This window comes from Physeter macrocephalus, chromosome 8 (genome assembly GCF_002837175.3).
Source record: "Physeter macrocephalus isolate SW-GA chromosome 8, ASM283717v5, whole genome shotgun sequence".
In the NCBI taxonomy this organism is placed as follows: domain Eukaryota; kingdom Metazoa; phylum Chordata; class Mammalia; order Artiodactyla; family Physeteridae; genus Physeter; species Physeter macrocephalus.
In genome coordinates this window covers 106,449,167-106,469,258 of record NC_041221.1, presented here as the reverse complement: position 1 = coordinate 106,469,258, position 20,092 = coordinate 106,449,167, and the positions used below count along the sequence as shown (strand labels likewise).

General features: G+C 37.7%; 1 protein-coding gene across 4 annotated transcripts in view; it reads left to right on the top strand.

Moving 5' to 3' along the window:
* FBXL17 (F-box and leucine rich repeat protein 17) overlaps window positions 1-20,092 on the top strand; it is a 496,293-nt gene that overhangs the window by 154,178 nt on the left and 322,023 nt on the right. For all 4 annotated transcript variants that reach the window (XM_055086703.1, XM_024119152.3, XM_055086702.1 and 1 more), the window contains exon 6: window positions 18,648-18,778. In XM_055086703.1, coding sequence (XP_054942678.1) covers window positions 18,648-18,778 — 131 coding nt within the window. The remainder of the gene's footprint in view (window positions 1-18,647; window positions 18,779-20,092) is intronic.

The window sequence follows — 20,092 nt, the reverse complement described above, 5'->3', positions numbered from 1 at the left end:
CTTGCCTAGAGAAGTTCCTTTAGCATTTGTTGTAAAGCTGGTTTGGTGGTGCTGAACTCTCTCAGCTTTTGCTTGTCTGTAAAGGTTTTAATTTCTCCATCAGATCTGAATGAGTTTGTTTTTGTTTTTAAATAGAGGTTTTTTTTTTTTGGAAGGTAACAGCTAAAAAAAATGCCCAAAGTTCAGATATTTTCTTGGACCATATCATATTAAAGAACTTTTTTCAAAACACATATTTTAAAAGTGCTTATGGCTGAAAATATGAAGTATTTTCTAAAGAAAAACAAAATTGATTTTTTTCAGTCAATTTAACATAAGTAAGTGAAAGAATGTTCATTCATGCAGCTAACTCAATTTTCATCTTCCTTTTCATGTTTATTCAGAGACTAGAAGTGAAAGATGCACTTTCTTGTCTTTCAAATTTCCAAACAACTGATCGGTTTAGAATGTCTTATTCTAAAGGCAGAACATATTATTTTGCTACTTTAGGGTTGTTATAGCTGTTAAGTTATAGATTATCATTTCATTTGTTTCTGATTAATTATAGGTACTTGAGTGATATTTTGAGATGTGGCAAGTGTGTGTTCTTAAGTTCATTCATCTCTGAAATATTCCCTAGTGAGTATGACCAGTGAGGACTCTGAAGAGGTATTTGTAGGATGACTGTGCTTTTGGTTCTTTTTAGCTTTCTGGGAGTTAAGAGTTGAGCCAAAAATCCAGTGTTGAGAATTTAGGCGCTGATTCTCTAGGCCTGGTGTGATCCATTAATAGATTTTTTCTTTGAAGTTCGCAACGGAAGCAAACTGCTTACTGCTGTCATCAAAGCTAATAGGATGACTGCTATTGTATGACCTAGGGCAAATCAACTAATCTCTTAGCCTCAGTTTTCTCATCTGTAAAATGAGGTAATAATAACATCTACCTATCTCTCGGGTTTTAGAGGAAGAGTGCTTGGCACATACTAAAGCAGCATTTGAAAAATAATATATATAAATAAATTAATTAATTAGAAAAATATTCATCATTATGTATAAAAGCTTCTTATAACTCTTTATTCCTAATCCATTCATATTCTTTTATTAAAATAAAAATGAAAAATAATTTTCATGAAAATAAATCTTAGTTAAAAATCTTTATGACCCTTCTTTCTACCTGAGTGCCAATGCTGAATGTTAAGATTAAAAATTGTTTGTCTGCTCTTCATGGTTTGGTTTTGTTTTTTCCCCTTTAATACACTGAACAACTAAAATAATATTTTTAATAAAATCATTTAAAAAATTCCAACCATAGCAATATACTGAATCAGAGGAATACACTTTTGTACCTTATTTTTTCATTTTTTTATAGAAATATAGTGGATTTACATTGTTGCATTAATTTCTGCTGAACAGCAAAGTGATTCAGTTTTACATATATATATTCTTTTTTGTAAATATTCTTTTCCATTATGGTTTATCACAATATTGAATATAGTTCTGTGTGCTATACAGTAGGACCTTGTTGTTGATCCATTCTATGTATAATAGTTTGCATCTGCTAACCCCAAACTCCCAATCCTTCCTTTCCCCACCCCACCTCCCCCTTGGCAACCACAAGTCTCTTCTCTATGCCTGTGATTCTGTTTCTGTTTCATAGAAGTTCATTTGTGGCATATTTTAGATTCCATCTATAAGTGATATCATATGGTATTTATCTTTCTCTTTCTGACTTACTTTACATAGTATGATAATCTCTAGGTCCATCCGTGTTGCTGCAAATGGCATTATTTCATTCTTTTTTTATGGCTGTGTAATATTCCATTGTGTATATATACCACATCTTCTTTATCCATTCATCTGTCGTTGGACATTTGGGTTGTTTCCAAGTCTTGGCTATTGTGAATAGTGCTGCTATGAACATAGGGATGCATGTATCTTTTTGAATTACATTTTTGTCCAGATATATGCCCAAGAGTGGGATTGCTGGATCATATGGCACCTCTACTTTTAGTTTTTTAAGGAACCTCTGTACTGTTCTCCATAGTGGTTGTACTAATTTATATTCCCACCAACAGTGTAGGAGGGTCCCCTTTTCTCCACACCCTTTCTGACATTTGTTCTTTGTAGACTTCTTAACGATGGCCATTCTGACCGGCGTGAGGTATGTTGTATCTTATTGTTATTGCACAAATTAGTGACTTTGATTTTTATTTTTCTAAATTAGTATAGGCAGTGTCTACGTAAGCTGTGGCAATTTATCACATTTATTTTTTTTCATTCTGTTAAGTCAGTAATATCTGTTCAGTGAGACTACTCTTTTTATATTTTATAACTCTATTACTCCTACTCTAGTCGTAATGTATGTTTGTGCTGCATTTTCATTTCCGCAACTACAACAGCAGGATGTATCAATGTGACACTAGTAAAATAAAAGAATTCATCTTTCAAATGACTCAGTTTGTGAAAGTCCTAACAAGTAAAATGAACAAATGAATTTCTTTGTTGCATCTATCCTTTGATAAAATGGTTGCTTCAGGCTCTACTATAAATATATAAATACAAAATGAGGAAAGCTGGCTATCTTTTTTGAAAGGGCCTTTCCTGGATCTTGGCTTTCTATTTTAAATATTATTGCTTATGTTATCCTCAGTTCACTCCTTGAATTTTTATCATACACTTGTTGTTCGTAAGTTATGGTTTTCGTTGCCAGTATTCCTGTAAAAAAGGATTTCAACTTTATTTATGGGGTCTCTAACACATGAGGTCAGTCTTTATCCAAGAAAGATATTAGGAGACACTGCTTTCAAGCTCTTTTTGACTTTCAGATTCATTCACACTGTGTTGTAACAGAAATTTTATTTAAGGATCAGTGTGAATCTGCTTCATTCAATCTTGTGGTTTATACATAAATGCATAGTTATATCAGGCACGGATGGGGTCACATCTTTAAATTGACAGAATAGACTACCTGAATTAGAGAAACCAGATCTGGGGCTTAATGAGAATATGTTATAATGAAATTTAATGAGATACACTACTGAGGGAAAGAAAGTAAGCAGATCTCATTTATTAATAAAGTTTTTTATTGTAAAGTTAATTTTTCCAATGTGTTAGTTTCAGGTGTACAGCAAAGTGATTCAGTTATCATTTATTAATTTAAAATAAACATTTACTGAGAATTACAGAGTTAGAGTCCAGTTAATTTGAAAACATATTCAATTGATTAAAACATTGACAGTTATATTCACTTAATAGTTTTGAACATTTATAAAATATTTAATGGTGTTTTATTATCAACTAATTCAGCTGTCTTATTTAAACAGTATTTTCACTGCCCCTGGGCAGGTCCTGTTAGCCACCTGCATATGTACATATTATATATTCATTTATACACAAACACAGTACATACCCACACTGTGCCCATCATTAATCATAGAGAATCCAAATAATCAGATTTTTCTTTACAATTTTGTTTAACATTGTGCAGTGTTTATAACGATGGCCTAAGGGGCTCCTGAATACTGAGGGGAAGATAAATTATGTTGCATCTTTATTGGAGCCATATTCTTTGAAAACAGGAATTCATTTCCATGGTAACTCTCTATTAGTCAAAAGTTATCTATGTAACATCAGAGGTGTGTTCTAAAATTTTATCTTGGAACCTCAGTATTTAACCAGAATTTGGGTCTACATAATATTACTCATTATTTTCCATAATAATTTTTGGAATAGAGTTTGGTTGTGAGCTCCCTCTTCTCTTGGCACACTGGCTCAATAATTGAGTCCAATAGCGTCTATTGACTAAAGGCAGTTGAGCTCTTCGTATGTTTGCTCTCCAGCCCAGAGGTATCACAGGTATTTACACAAAAGCTGTTGATCACAGTGTACTTACAAAACCATCAGGAACATAGCTGCTTCCCCTACTGTAGACTTCCTTTCAATTGATTGTATCCCAGTGGGATGATTGGCCATCAACATTTTTTTCCAAGAAAAAAGGTGCCCACTGTAACTTTCTCTGTTATATTCATTAGTGGAAATGCTTGGTTATTATGTTTGATCAGTGGTACTTTTCAACATGCAATTGGCTATCAATTTTTGATCTTTAAAAATGAAACAATACCTCTGTGCCTGAGAAAGCAGAAAGCAGCTCAGGATACTTTTACAGCTTTCTTCTAGCTCAAAGGAGAAGAAGTTTATTAGCACCCTGGGTTTCTCAGACAAGGTGTGGGGAATGCTCTGGCAGTTATTCCTTTTTCTGGGTTGTGATAATGAACTCTCATTAGATTGACTACTTCTTTTCATTTTGGAATCTGGCTCCCCCTTCCCCTTTCTTTCCTTTTGCTTTGTGTTGGTCCTAGGCCTGTTTGCCCTCACATCCTTTCTTCTCTCTAAGCATGCGCTTCCATATCATAGGGGGCTTCCCCCTGCAGGCTGCATTTAGTGGGAGGCAGGAAGGAAAAGGGAAGGAGACAGTCTGGTATTTCTCAACCTTCCTGTCTGTCTCAGGTAGCATTTTCTGGCAACAGCTTCATCTCCATGGTTCCAGCCCTGGACAGACCTCCTGCAGCCCCAGTTTGTATTGGAAGACCAGGCCTGTGGCCATGAACACTGAGTCTTCTTTCTGTCTCTCTAGCCTTAGGGTGCTTGTGGCCTCCTGCTGCTGCTAAATCTTATATTAGTGGCTTACATTAGTCTCTCCAGTTTGTCTTTTCACCTTCTTCATCAGAATAACCACTTTCCTTAATGAAATTCCCTTTGTGTAATTTAATAAATGCTTATGGTGGTTTCTGTTTTCCTGGTTAGATCCTAATACATATTCCTTTTTGTGTCATTCAGGGTTTCTTATGCGAGAGCACATCTAAGAGAATAGAACTGATATCTATTTCCCCTTAGAGAATCTTGTAACAATGGGGATCAAGCACAAAGCAGAGAATTGCACATAATATAACATTTAAATTAGACTTGACCATTCCTTAGACACTCTCTAGCCATACTTTGGTCTTGGATCTAGAAAAGCCATAACTAGAGAGGTAGAGGAAGCTAGCCATGTGGTAATTAGGAATAATGAAGCTACAAGGCTGTGGTGATTCCCAAGAATAGGATAGAGGGCTAGGTGCTTAATTATAAAAGAATATGTTTTATACATGCCCCTAGAAAGAGTAAAATTTAAATGTTTCTCAGTGCTATAATGTATAATGTCAATTCACAGAGGCAAATGTAAAGAAAAATATTTGACTAAATAAGTTAATTGCTGTGAACTAGTATTTGAGTTATCGATTATTAGTTACCAGTTAATTTAAGTTATATCTTGGATGGTTTTGACTGACAATTAAAAAGTAACATGCTATCATGTCAGTACTTTTTATTTTTTAATTTTCAAAAATCTTGGTCATGCTTTTTGTTGATGTGAGAAGGTATAAGTGACCCAAAGTACATAATATTAAAGTAAATCATAAATTTTGATATTTAAAGTTAGCTGTATACTAGATACTGTTATTTAAAATTTCATTTCAATTAGTTGAAACTTTTCAACTCATAAATGGAAGAAACTGGTTGAGAGAACAGAATTAGTTCTTTGTATCAGAAAGTAGTGCTTTAATATATAAATCAAAGTATTATATAATTTTTACACTTCATTTTTGAAAAATTTGCATTTTATAATAATAATGTAGTTTCATGTTCTATGTTACTTAAAATCAAGGAAAACTTCATAAAGACCTTCTTTCTGAGTGCTATTTCTTATTGGTAACTGATATACTGCCTATAGCATAGTCATTAACCTAGAATTTTAGATCATTTACTTCCAGCTCTTAACATTGAGTGTGATTTGTCAATTCCAAATTTAAATACATTGTAAACCAAATGCTGTTGCTTCCTCGAACTGCTTTTGTAGGACAAAGGTAAAACTAAGTAAAACAGATGGGACCTGATTCAGTGTTTTGTAGAGTTCCTGATTTGGATTTTAAGTATGAATCCTTACATGCTCTTTCAAAAGTTTGAGTTTTCTGGGCTTCCCTGGTGGCGCAGTGGTTGAGAGTCTGCCTGCCGATGGAGGGGGCGCGGGTTCGTGCCCCGGTCCGGGAGGATCCCACGTGCCGCGGACATGGCCATTGGGCCTGCGGTTCCGGAGCCTGTGCTCCACGACGGGAGGGGCCCCAGTGGTGAGAGGCCCGCGTACCGCAAAAGAAAAAAAAAGTTTGAGTTTTTTAACATTTTTCTCACCTGCAAAGTGTTCATTCTTTTATTATTATAGGTGATTGTTGCACTTACGTAATAGCAAGTACAATGCCAGAAATGAAGATTGTGGAAGAAATAGTATTTTTTCCAAACGTGCATCCTGATTTTTTTCTTTCTCACTAGTAAGGGTGATCTGATTGATTCATTTTTTTTTTTTTAATTTTTATTTTTTTTTTTGCGGTACGCGGGCCTCTCACTGTTGTGGCCTCTCCCGTTGCGGAGCACAGGCTCCGGACGCGCAGGCTCAGCGGCCATGGCTCACGGGCCCGGCCGCACCGCGGCATGTGGGATCTTCCCAGACCGGGCCACGAACCCGTGTCCCCTGCATCGGCAGGCGGACTGTCAACCACTGCGCCACCAGGGAAGCCCTATTCATTTTTAGATTGTTAATATCAGACTTGTCTTCCAACTAGAAGGGGTATTTGAGGCTTTATTTGGAGACTTTAGGAGGGAGGGTGGCGGGGCAGAGTTATATATACATTTTGGAATGTTTCTTCTCATAAAAATGGCTTGGCGATTGAGAGAAGAGAAAGCTAATGGATGCCTAGGTTAGCTGTTTTCTTCCTGAATGACTCAGGGCGCTCCAGACCTATGGGGTCTTTTTAAAAAAAACAGATCTGTGAACTTGGTATGAGGAAATGAAAGAGAAGCCTCAGAGAGAAGCTGCAGGTATCTACTGAAGGGGCCTCATGCTCTTCCTCTGTGAACAGTATCTGGTCACAGATTAGCAAGACTAATGTCTGAAATTAAGTTTTGGGCCTCTTTCACTCTGAACTTTGACTTTAGTCTAAGGCTCAGAAATGAGAGTGTAAGCCCAAGAGATTTTCCATGTCAAGGTGAATATTCTAAACCAGAAAGAAAGAAATCAGTTGCATATTCTAAACCAGAAAGAAAGAAATAAAAGGTACTTCATTTTAGAGAGTAGGTATATCATTTCTGTAACATTTTTTGAATGCCGGAAAATGACAATATATGCCAGAGTATTTTTAATTAAAAATCATTAATGTCGTTTCTTTGTTTTTCAGTTTCATACATTTAGAAATAGAGAATGGAATAATTTGGCTGTTTGACTTTAATAGTATTATATCAAGAGGTCAATGTACAGGTCACTTGGCTTAGATATGATAAGGTTTTGTCTTGGGCTAATGGCCTTTCAGTTATTTTACTACTTTTAAAAATAAGGTCGTAAAACTTTGATTTGGAATATATTTCCAAAACTCTTGACACATTGAAGTGTGATAAGTGGATTCAGGTGACTGAAATGGGTTCAAAATTCCATGAATTGTCTTTTTAAAAAAAACAGATCTGTGAACTTGGTATGAGGAAATGAAAGAGAAGTATACAACCAGTCCAATTAGACAAAGTAATCTTTACTTGCTTGGTTCACATTTGACGTAATTTACCCTTAATTTATTTAAGTTTTGATTTTTTTCTTATTTAAGTCAAACAGTATGAATGTTTTATTTTTTAACTGAGGAGAAATTCTTTTTCTTAGCTCCTGCTAGGTAAAAAAGTGACAGGGCTGCTTAGTGCTGCTAACTTTAAGTGCTGTTTGTAGTTTGTTATGAGCTCTAGAAATCTTCTATGGAGAAAAGAAAGGGATTTGGTAGAAAGAAGTCCTAGAAAAAAGTCAATTAGAGACTGTGCTGCCTGCCAGAGTAGGAAGAGGAGCGGAGCATCCATTCTGATTTGGTGTATGAAGAAAACAGGAATCTAATTAACAAATGCACATTTCTGCAGCAGAAGACAGTGATTAAAATTTTTGGTGAACTGCTCAAAATTCCTGCCACACACATCAAAACTCTGAAAACTTACAGAGACTGTTTAAATGTTCTTCATTTTAAGAACAAACATGAAAATAGAGAACTGATTATGCTTCTTGTTCTAAAATGATCTTTAATTGTGTAGAGTGAGAATGTTGTTTTTTATTATTTAATGCTTATGTATTAGTGAGGTTTATTTTCAAATATATCACTTTTAGAAACATGTAGCTTCAGAGCTGCAGATCCTGCATTCGATATAGTTAAAAGAACGGAGACCTGGTTTACGGAAACCTAGGTACATGAAATTATTTTTAATGTTTTGTTCTTGATTTCTAATTTACTCATTCAGCAATCAGCATTTAATAATTTCGTTTGATGCACCTAGTACTGTGTGAAGCACTGGTGACACAGAAGTGGATCAGACATGGTCACTGACCTGCGTTAGCTTGCCTTAGACTCTAGTGGGAGAAACATATACTTAATTAGACTAAATTATAAAGCAGTGTGTTTAAGGCCGTGGTGGGAGAATGAGCAGCATCAGTGGGTGTACAGAGGGCAGAGTCTCTTACTCTGACAGTGGGCATCCTGGGGGGTTTTACAGAGGATGTGTGCTGGAGCTGTGAAGGCTGAATTATTCTTTGACAGGAAATGAAGCCAGCCTTGTAACTGCTCCAGGTGGCTTGGGACAATATTGCTGCTAATGCTTTTTGTTTTTAGAATCATGCTAGTCCACTGTGTATTACTTTTTATTACTCTGGGTATGTATGTCCACAAAGTAGTTTAATCAATTAATTAATAATTTTTTTTACTCACTATAAATTGAAAGGCTAGTATGATTGTACCTAGGTAACCTAATGAATTTCGCACATTTATATATAATTAATACTTTAGTATACTGAATTTAGAAGTGTAAATGCTACCTGTGTGCTGATGAGGCCCACATTCACTTGACATCTCTCCTTGGATATCTAACAGACATCTCAGATATAGTATATTCAGAACCAAAGTCTCTCCCTACCTGTCCCCAAAGCATCTTAGTTAATTGCAGTAATACCTTCCAGTTGCTCAAACCAAAACCTTGGAATTATTCCTGATTCTTATTTTTCTCTTGTGCTCCATAACTAATTTGTCAAAAAATTCTGTTGATTTTAATTTCAAATATATCCAGAATCTGGTCACTTTATACTACCTCCAGCTGCTGTCCCTGTGGCCCAGGTCACTGATGTTGCTTGACTAGATTAATTCATTACAGCTACTCTGCTTCTACCATTGCTCCTAGTCTAGCTAGACTCACACAGAAGCTAGAATAATCATTTAAAAATGTAACTTAGATCCTGTCACATACCTGCTTAAAACCCACCAAATTCCCAGATTCCTTAGAGCAGAAGCTAAAATCCTTACTTTGGCATACAAGGCCTCGTACAGTCTTCCCTTCTTTGCTCCCCTCTTTGGCATGTCTCTAATTAGTTTTCCTTCTATTCACTCTGCTCCAGAACCTCTGGCTCCTTACTAATCCTCCAAAATGCTAGACCAGTTCCCATCTCAGGGCCTTTGAACTAATTCTTGTCCCAGGCATCAGCATGGTTTTGTTTGCTCCCTCACCTCCTTCAAACTTGTGCCCATATATCTTTTCAATGAGATCATTCTTGACTGCTTCTTTAAAATTACACTCCATCTTTCTTCCCCCCACTGCCTTGCTTTATTTTTTTCTCTATAGTACTTAACACCTTTTTTTTTTTTTTTTTTGTGGGGGGCAGTACGCGGGCCTCTCACTGTTGTGGCCTCTCCCGTTGCGGACGGAGCACAGGCTCCGGACGCGCAGGCTCAGCGGCCATGGCTCACGGGCCTAGCCGCTCCGCGGCATGTGGGATCTTTCCGGACCGGGGCACGAACCCGCGTCCCCTGCATCGGCAGGCAGACTCCCAACCACTGCGCCACCAGGGAAGCCCTATGTTCTTTTTTGAGTGATTGAAGAGGCTGAGCTTTTTAAATTATTTTTACACTTTCAGTAACTGGATTTAAATATCAATTGCTCTGCACTAGGGAAGTGGTTCCTTGTCCAGGCTGGGATCAACTGGGTATCTTTTTCAGAAATAGGAATGGTTAGCCTTACCCCAAGCCAATTAAGTCAGAACCTCTAAGGATGGGACCTGGTCATTAGTGTTTTTTAAAAGTTTCCCCATATGATCCTAATGTGCAGCCAAGGTTAGAGCCACATGCTCAGGAACATTTAAATAAGTATGAGTGAATGAATGAAAGTGTACCACAACTACGGCACCAGAGATGCAGATTTGGACCAGCTCAAGCATTAGGATTGGATGTCAAATGTTTGCAATGAGAGCTTGGTCCTGCGCAGCACAGCGGCAGGGAGGGCTGGTGGGGGAGGAGGAAGGGAAGGGGAAGGGGAAGGTGAGTAGATGGAGAAAACAAAGTGGGGACTCCCAAGTAGCTGTAGCAGGAAGGAAAGTTTGTTCCCCTGGTGCCTTGGCAGCTGTTGCCAATTGACGATTTCTGTCTAAAAGGCATAGTTCTGTTGTGGGCTGCCTAGTTAGTAATTTGTGTTAAGGCAGGTATATTATATTTCTAAGACTCACTAATTTTTCCTCTCTCTGAAGTAATCAGGAAGTGAGCTCAGTTTTAAATAATGAATACAGGTCTCTGAGCACAGTGAGAATAACTTCTCAAAACTTGGAGAAAGAGATTTGAGCTATTTTAACTTAAGATGTCAGGGAATAGTAGGTATGGAGAGTGGAACGGCCTTGATACGCAAGCTCTGGGATTCCTTTCTGCAGTTGAAATGTTTTTGTTTCCTGAAGGTTTCAGAGAAGGTGGGAGATATGATCAGAGTTATTTAAGGAATATTTATCTGACTGGTTATGTGGCAAGAAGGAGTTAGAAGGGATAGCTCTGAAGAGAAGCAGTGAGTAAAGTGTCCTAGAAAGCAAAACAGAGCATGAATAAAATGGCGAAAGATGTCAGATCCAGTAGGAGAATGGCAGAACCAACCAGGCCTTGGATTTGGAAATAAAGCAGAGACAGCAGCCCATTGTGATTAAGAAGGCAGTGGTTGGAAGGAACACATAGAGAAGGAGCCAGAGAATTAACGTGGTAGCTATTATGGATATGATAAACATTCCAGACCCTGGAAGTCCTATTTTCATGGTTAGAATTCGAAATTTTTATTGTCTCTGCCAGGCTCTCAGGCCATTGAAAAGCTTTCAGTTATACCCTGAGTGTCTCAGTTCTGTGAGGTGCTGGGAAGGATTTGCCTGATGTCCTAAATGTGACTTATCTAGCTTTTATTACTCTCTCCATACTCGAGTACCAGCCTTAACCAAACTGAGGTTCAGCCTAGTTGATGAGCAGAAGGGATGCCCCTCGCTCTCTCCTTTGTCCAACCAAGTTCTTCTCTAAATGTAGATAACAGAAACTGTCGAGGTGCGGAAGCCTTCCTGTGCTCAGGGACAGACATTCCCTGTCTGCCCGTTTCCATTCCCAGCAGTCTCAGTTTCTTTACTATTATTTTTAGTCTTGCCATGCACAACCCAGACTATAGCCCCCTCCCTTTCTCCTTGTATCTCCCTCCCTGTCCTTAATAGGTGGCTTTCCCCACTTTCTTATAAACGCCTTTCTCTGACCTCTCTGTCTCCCTGTGCTTTTGGTCTCTCCCGTGATCCCCATCTTGGCAGCCTGACAGGTGATTGGCAGGTGAGTGTGTGTTGCTGATCTGCGGCCCTAGCAGCCTGTCTTAACACTTGACTTTGCTCCCTAAAGATTACAACCGATTGCTTTGAAACTCAGTCCCAATGAAGCCAACATCCACAGGGCTGGCAAGAAGTAATTTAGGTACTAGTTGACATTTGAACATATTTAACTATACAGAAGTTTCTATTCTTTTCAAAAATTATCACCTCCAACTGGCTTCACTTAAATTATCCTCGTTAGTCTGAAACAGTGGAACATCCCTGCTGCCTTTGCCAAGGTACTGTGAGTCCTCTTATGCTGCTTCATCCCCTTTAGTCAACCTGCACAATTGAGGATCTTGTTTCATTTGTTACTTTTCCAGAGTCTTAACAAAATTTGGAAGCTATTTGAGGTCTTTTTATAATCCTCCAAGTCTGTGTTTCCTAGGTAACATTTTAGTGTCTCATTTTATTCTTAAGTACATACACAGCCATACAATCATTGACTAATTTTAGCCTTTAACCTGAATTGGCTATAAGTAATATTTTTTCGCAATAAAAGCAGTATTAAACTGAAAGTTGATTACCTGCATTCTACATTCTGACTTGAATTTCTTTTAAAATACCTTACTAAGCTGTTTAAAAATGGGAAAGAAGCATTTAAAAGATCCTGGTGGTATGGCTTTGCTTATTCAAATCCTCTGTGATTTGTGTAACCCAAGACTACCAGTGAATTTGTAAGGGAAAGTAAGTTTAATTAAAACGTCAGTTTCCTAAATGTAATTATTTGTTTATGAAGGATTATATTAGGTAGCTTTTTATGAAACGCTGGAGGGCACTATTATGAAATTCCCATAGCAAGGGAGGGAATATGATGAATTTGACAGAGCTGTTTGTGGGGTTCTGAATAAAAATGCCACATCCCATAGAGGTGCTCCGTATGTGTCTTATAATGATGCCGGTTACCAGGAATTAGCCTCCTGGAACTGGCTTTGGATACTGTCATATTTCAAGTTGAACTGGCCAGTATGGTCATAGGGAAGGTGACACAAGCGTAGTCAGTGACTGTCAGCTCATGAAAAATGAGGCTTAATCGAATCCGAGGGCAAAACACTCTTCAAGATCTCAATAGAAAGCTGGCATGTGAGAGCCAAAGTAAACCTGTTTCCTCATGTTTGAGCCTGTGCTCCATTGGAAGAGAAAGAATGCTCCATTTATGGACAATAAATACAGGGCAGTATCAGCCACAAGTGGCCCAGTGTCATCATCTGACCCACCTTGAACTGACGAATGGGCATGGATGCAGGATTTCTGAAAGCTCAGGAGTCAATGAACTAGAATTAGAATTTTATCACATGTAGATAGTTTCTGGAATTGTTACTTCTTGCTATTCCATTAGTTCTAGAAGATATCTTCAGGTTTTCCTAAGTCTGAAAAATAGTTTAGATTTGCCATCGACTCTCTGCCTATTATCGGCACTTTAATAAGTTATTCAAACCTCTTTGGTCCTCAGTTACCTTCCCTAATGTGAGGGGACCGATCTGGCACAAATTAAGTTTTCTTTCCTACAGAACTTTATTGTATCCTCCCACTGGGTACTGGTCGAGGAAGTAATTTTTTTTTTTTTTATTGTGGTAAAATGTACATAACAAAAGTTTACCTTTTTAACCATTTTTAAGTGTACAGTTCAGTTGTGTTAAGTACATTCACAGTGTTGTGATGAGATATTTTACAGTGAAGGAAGCTAAGAGATAAAGTCATAATTCACATAGAAACTTTGTGCCAGAAGCTATGCTAGACCCCAGAATATGCATGTGTAGGAGATATTTATGTGGCTGGATAGAATTTTTATGATTTTCATCTTTGTAGTGAGTATAATACAGTATAATTGGGAAAATAAAGTGATGCTGTATATGTATTATACGTGGCTATATTTAATAACAGTTCACATATGCGTATGGTTACATGTAGCAAAATTCATCCTTAACATTCATAGGTTTAATAGTCATGCTTCAAAATATTTTCTAGCAACTCTGTGGGTCCATTTCGTGTATTTCTGATTTGGCTGTGGTACAGACATGAGGCTGCTGTCAGGACATGAGCTCAGCAAGCTGCCCAGTACCTGCAACTCACAGAGGCTACTTCATTCTTTACATGTTCCCAGAACAGTAGTGATGAAAATTTTTGGGGTGTTGGGATCAAAAATACCCTGTAAAGAAAGCTAACTATAAAAATAATGTGGCTTAAGAAAATGGTGATTTTTTAATTGAGGTAGAGTTGACAATATTATATTAGTTTATGGTGTACAAGAGTGATTCAAAATTTTTATAGATTATACTCCATTTATAGTCATAAGAAATGGTGATTTTTATATAGAAAATAGAAATACGGGGCACATTACTGAGGGGAACATTAAGAGGGATATCAAACTTAACAGTGATTCTGATCCTTGACATGTATAAGTTCATCTTTGCTTAATCAAGAATAAGAAAACTTGACCAGTGAAACCATTTTAGCTACTAGTTTAGCTCCAATGCAAAATCTTGTGAAAAATAAAAGTTTAGTGAAAGTGAAAAGACAGTTACCTTGTGGTATTAAGATATGTATAGGAAATATGTGACTGTTCTCAGAATATGAATTGAAAGCCAGGAGCTATGCAAACATTTTCATAAAGCATTTCCATTAAAGTCATCTTTCCATGATTGAACACTGGTTTGAGAAATTTAGTTCCCCAATATGGAGCTAATAAGAGTGACCACATCAGAGTTGCTTGTCTTCCCAGGAAGTGTTTTCTTGGCCACTGAAGATACATCTAGAGAGAAGGCTGAATGGAGCAAGCATCTCCCTCTAAGCTTTTGTGAACATACGTATCTAAAGAAGGGCAGTGAGCCTCAGAGTTTAAAGTGGCTAAGGATATTCCCCTTGTCTTAAGAGAAACCTGACTTCTCTTCAAGTATACAGAGTCCCCTATAGCCCTTCTGTATTGATTTTCTACTGCTGTACAACAAATTACCATAGACTTAGCATCTTAAAACCACATATACCATATGCTAACACATATATATGGAATCTAAGAAAAAAAAAATGTCATGAAGAGACTAGGGGTAGGACGGGAATAAAACACAGACCTACTAGAGCAGGATATGGGGATCCTGCTTGAGGATATGGGGAGGGGGAAGGGTAAGCTGTGACAAAGTGAGAGAGTGGCATGGACATATATACACTATCAAACGTAGGGTGGACGGCTAGTGGGAAGCAGCCTCATGGCACAGGGAGATCAGCTCGGTGCTTTGTGTCCACCTAGAGGGGTGGGATAGGGAGGGTGGGAGGGAGGGAGACACAAGAGGGAAGAGATATGGGGACATATGTATATGTATAACTGATTCACTTTGTTGTAAAGCAGAAACTAACACACCATTGTAAAGCAATTGTACTCCAATAAAGATGTTAAAAAAAAACACATATATTTATCATCTTACTTTATCCATGGGTCAGAAGTCCAGATGCTGCAACTTGGTTTTCCAGGGTCTCACAAGGTCACAATCAAGGTGTCAGTTGGGGTTGCATCTCTTTCTAGAGTTTAGATCCTCTTACAAGCTCATGTAGTTGTTAGAAGAATTCAGTTCCTTGTAGTTATAGGGCTGAGGTCTGCATTTTCTTTCTAGCCGTCAGTCAGGGACTGCTCTCAGCTCCTAGAGGCCTCTTGAGGGTCTTAGCCATGTGGTCTTCTCACAGGGCCTTTCACAGTCCCTCTCACAACGTGGTTGCTCACTTCTCCGAGGCCAGCAGGAGAATCTCTCTGACCTCTAGACCCTCTGTCAGAGCTCAACTGATTAGGTCAGGCCCATCCAGGATGCTGTCTTTTGATTAATTCAGTGTTTAATTGGTCAGGGATCTTAATTATAGCTGCAAAATCCTTTTACTTTTCCTTAATAAGGTCCTGCCCACACTCAAGGTCAGGGATTATATTAGGGCATGGGTCCTTGGGGTCATTTTAGAATTTTACCTGCCATACCTGTTTATTTTCTCACTGTGTTTCTCAGGGTCAGAAAGCAGAGGCAGGATCCTCTTTGCTCTCCACGGCTGCTTCCAGACCATTACTCTTCCAACATTTGTGAAAAATAACAACAACAAATATAACTAACAAAATATCGAGACTTTGAGACTTGTTCCATTTGGCATTACCATTGTCTCTCCTGTTTTATTGCAGTCTTCTCTGTACTCCTTGTGTCTCCTGCTCCTTCATAAAAGACATGGGTACCGGCCTCACAACCTTGTACTTTGCCCCAAGCCTAGCTGTTATTCTGGATGATTTCTGTTTCCATCACCACATGGAGATACGTCAGGAGTTGGGAGGGAAGAAAGCATAGCAAGGAGTGTGTGCATCAGCCCTTTGATTCTTTAAATGACTTTAGTGATGTCTGAAAGATTATTAGAAACTTATTTTGCTATCTGTTTTGTATTTTATATAGTCTTTTGGTTATTGTTCCTTTAGGTACTTCAAAACATTTTTGTGGTTTTGGTTAATACCAGCCTACCTTATTTATGGTAGGTAGAGAGGTAAAGGATAGGAATCAGGTTCCATGTTTGGGGTATAAAGCTAGAGCCCAGGCAGCCCACCTATGGGCTCTGGGCGTGGTGTTGGCTATAGCTCTCAGACAGTGGAGTGAGGAGACCCTTGAGGAAGGGGAAACAGCGAGTCAGCCCAGGTTCTGACTGGCCAACTGTATGGAGCTGCTGAGACAGCCAGAGCAGTCTGTTGTTTTGTTTGTTTGTTTTTGTTTCTTGTTTTGTTTGTTTACCAAAGGTGAGTCTGTTCCCTTTCGTTATGCTTTGGTTGCCAAGTACCAACCATGTTCTGATGTTGGTAAAGCCTCAGTCCATGGTAACTTGAGGAAGAACTTCATCCAACCCATTTCTTCTTTCCTGGTCCTGCCTCCGTTCTCTCGTGTTGTCCTGAGTCCTACACTGGACGGCGACTTCTTGGAACATCTGGCCTGAGAGGCCGATTGCAGAGAGGTTTTCCTGAATCTCGTGCTGAAGGCTCAGAATTCAGGCTTAGTGACAGAGGCTTGCTGTCTCAACTAGAAAGCGTTCCCTACTGTTGTGGACCTTTTCGCATTTCACCCTCTTAGCCATCACTGTTTCTCTCCGTAGCCCTGCAGCATGCATCAGAGCAGTGGGCAGGGACTCTGCATGAAGCCTCTCTGTGAGCTGACGTGGGGAGGAGGGTGTGCGTGCTGCCTGGCAGACCCAGTTCTCCACAGCTGCTCTGTCCAACACTGTAGCCACTGGCCACAGATATAAAAAGTAAATGTAAACTAAACAACATTAAATAAGATTAAAAAATTCAGGTCCTCACACTAGTCGCGTCTCAAGTGCTCAGTAGCCACGTGTGACTAGTGGTTACTATATTCGACAGCAGAATTAGAGAACACTTCCATCATTGCAGAAAGTTCTATGGGATGGTGCTGCTTTAGAGTGTTTCTTTCCCTTTTGTCCTACAGCAGCAGCAATACCAGTGTCTTCTCTTCTCTTGGGGTCAAAGCTCGCCTGACTCACTGCTCTGAGTTACGCCTGCAAGTCACCTTCGTGCAGGAATTACCTCCTTCCGCTACAGCAGGACTTGAGGGTGGCCTAGAGAAGACTGCCATGTCCTGCAGGGCTCCCTGATGGTGCTGGAAAGGCCATGTACTAGTTTTTTATTGCTGTAACAAATTACCACACACTTAGCAGCTTAAAACAGCACAGATTTGTTATCTCATAGTTTATTAGAAGATCACCACAGGTTTCATCAGACTAAAATCATCCACCTTGTATTCTTTTCTGGAAGATTGAGAGGAGAATCTGTTTTCTTGCTCCGTCAGGTTTTTGAGGAAATTCAGTTCCCTAAGGTTGTAGGTCTGAAGTCCAGATTTCTTACTGGCTGTCAGCTCTAGAAGTTGCCCACGTTCCTTGACTCCTGGCCCTCTTCCTCCAGACACAAAGCCAGTAAAGGCAGGTTGAATCCCTTTCACAATTCAAATGTCCCCTGCATCTTCCTCCTTTGCATCTCTCTGACTTTAGCTGGGAGAGGTTCTCTGCTTATAAGGACTCATGTGACTAGATTGGGCCTACCCTGGGTAGTCTCCTCATCTCAAAATCCGTAACTTTAATCACATCTGCAAAGTGTCTTTTGCCATATGAAGCAGCATATTAGGGCATAGATATCCTCGGGAGGGGTGTTATTTGGTCTACCACATGCTTCCAAATTAATTCTTTGCATGTTATTAAGCAAAAATAGCTTATTTGAGATACAGTTTATTTAAAGAGGATAATTAAGATCCTACCATCTTTGTGTAAATGATATTATTAATTTTCCTCGGAGACAACATCAGGGGAAGACAGGAAACATCAAGAAAGGAGTAGAGAAAGTAAACAAATAGGGAAGGTGGTACATGGAGAAAATCTTTACTTCTTAAACAATGTTTTATATTGCTTTTCACATAGTGGAACATACAACCCATAATACTGCAATTTGGAGTACATTGATAAAATATTACCAAGATATCTCTGAATTAACCACTTACTCATATTTTATCTTTTAAAAAAAAAGAGAAAACCTATGCAAAAGTGGCATTATAATCACGAAGATAAATATCTGAAATGGAACAATGTTAAAGAAAAAAAGCCTATCAAATTGTGGGTAATTAATGTGAGAGATTTAACAGCTTTCCCATCTATTAGATTGCTAATTTTTTTGATTTTTATGATGCCTCAGTAAATCTGTTTGATTCTAATGTTTGTTGCCATTCATTTGTTCATCATAGATTTCTGACCTCATTTCTAATTTAGTATTAAAATATTATGTAACCATTTAGTTTAATCAAATGATTCTAGACTGTTGTCTGTTGTACAGTGATACTCTATAATAAACTATATTTATAGTTTTTGAGGATGAATGTAGTATTTATATTTCTCATCTTTCATTTTATTTATCTCATTAGCTAAGAAACCTTTCCAGCTTGGACCTACGTCATATCACTGAACTGGATAATGAAACTGTGATGGAAATCGTCAAGAGGTGCAAAAATCTAAGCTCTCTCAATCTCTGCCTGAACTGGATCATAAATGACAGGTAACCATTGTAACATCTTAAAAATACTTTTACATAGGGAAACATGTGCTCTATGTACCAAGTACTGATTATCATTATAATAAGGCATGTGTACTTTAAGGAAAATGTGATAAAGCCATGACTTTTAAAATAGATATGTTTAAGTTTTGAAAACCATTTAGAAGTATACTTTTAACCCATCCATTGCTTATATTTGCAACAAGGTTTGTATGTGCTAAGACTCAAATGTTTGCCTGAACAGTTATAATAATAGAAGTCTGTTGAATTTTTTCTTTGTCACCCATCCAAGACATATTGTTTATTTGTCACTTTAATATTTTTGCAACTTTTGTGTTGATTTTACTTTTCACTTAACAAGGAAAATGGTTCTGAGAAACTGTTTCAAACATTATGCATTCAGATCCTTTCTCAAGGATGATATTTTGTTTTCTGTATAAATAGAATTTGTTTTGAAAATGAGTCATGTGATGGACAGTTTAATATGTAGTGTAAAAATGTGTAAAATGGGTAGTTTTTAAAATAAACAATGATAAACCAGTTTTTCTCTGAAATATTTAATGAAGGGAAAAAAAAGATGCAAGAACCCTTGAAAATAGACTTCTTTATAATGAAAACAGCTGCAGAGTTAGCACTACTCTACTACTGCTGATTAGTTTAGGTAGGTTCTTAAATATAAGTGTGAGATAAGATTCTTGCCCAGTAACTTTTCAAGAATAAATTTTTTAAAAAAGTTAGGCCACCAAAAATATTTTGCTTTCAAAATAGAAAGCACTATTTCAGCTATAATTAGAACCTGTTTAGATTTAAATATTTTTCACAAATTAGAGCAGAGGTTTATTAAGTTTGTGTCAGATAATGCTTTAAATTCAATACACTTCCCCCTTTCACATTTAATTTCCTTTTATACTTTTAACAATAAAATCGTGTAGACTACATTTTCCCCAAGTATGGTAAATTCTAGTGACATTTTTATAAATTACCCTGCATTGCTCTTTAAATTATGTGATAGCTTTTGACTTAGCTCTTTCTTAGTAAAATTTTTCTTGAAAAATTTACTAATCCAGAATTGGCCCATGGTCATCATTTATAAAAGGTGTTTATTGTTTTTGAGTAACAGTCACTATGTGAGGTGGATCAAAATCTAAAGAAAATTGATGAAAATTTTAAAAATTAAATTATTCTCTATAATCAACATTCGCCTACATAGCCAATTATGTGGCAACTTAAAAATAATCTTTTAAGTATTTTTCATAATAACTAATAAAATAAAGTACATGAAAAACATCATCCTGTGATTTAGGTGTTTAGCATTAG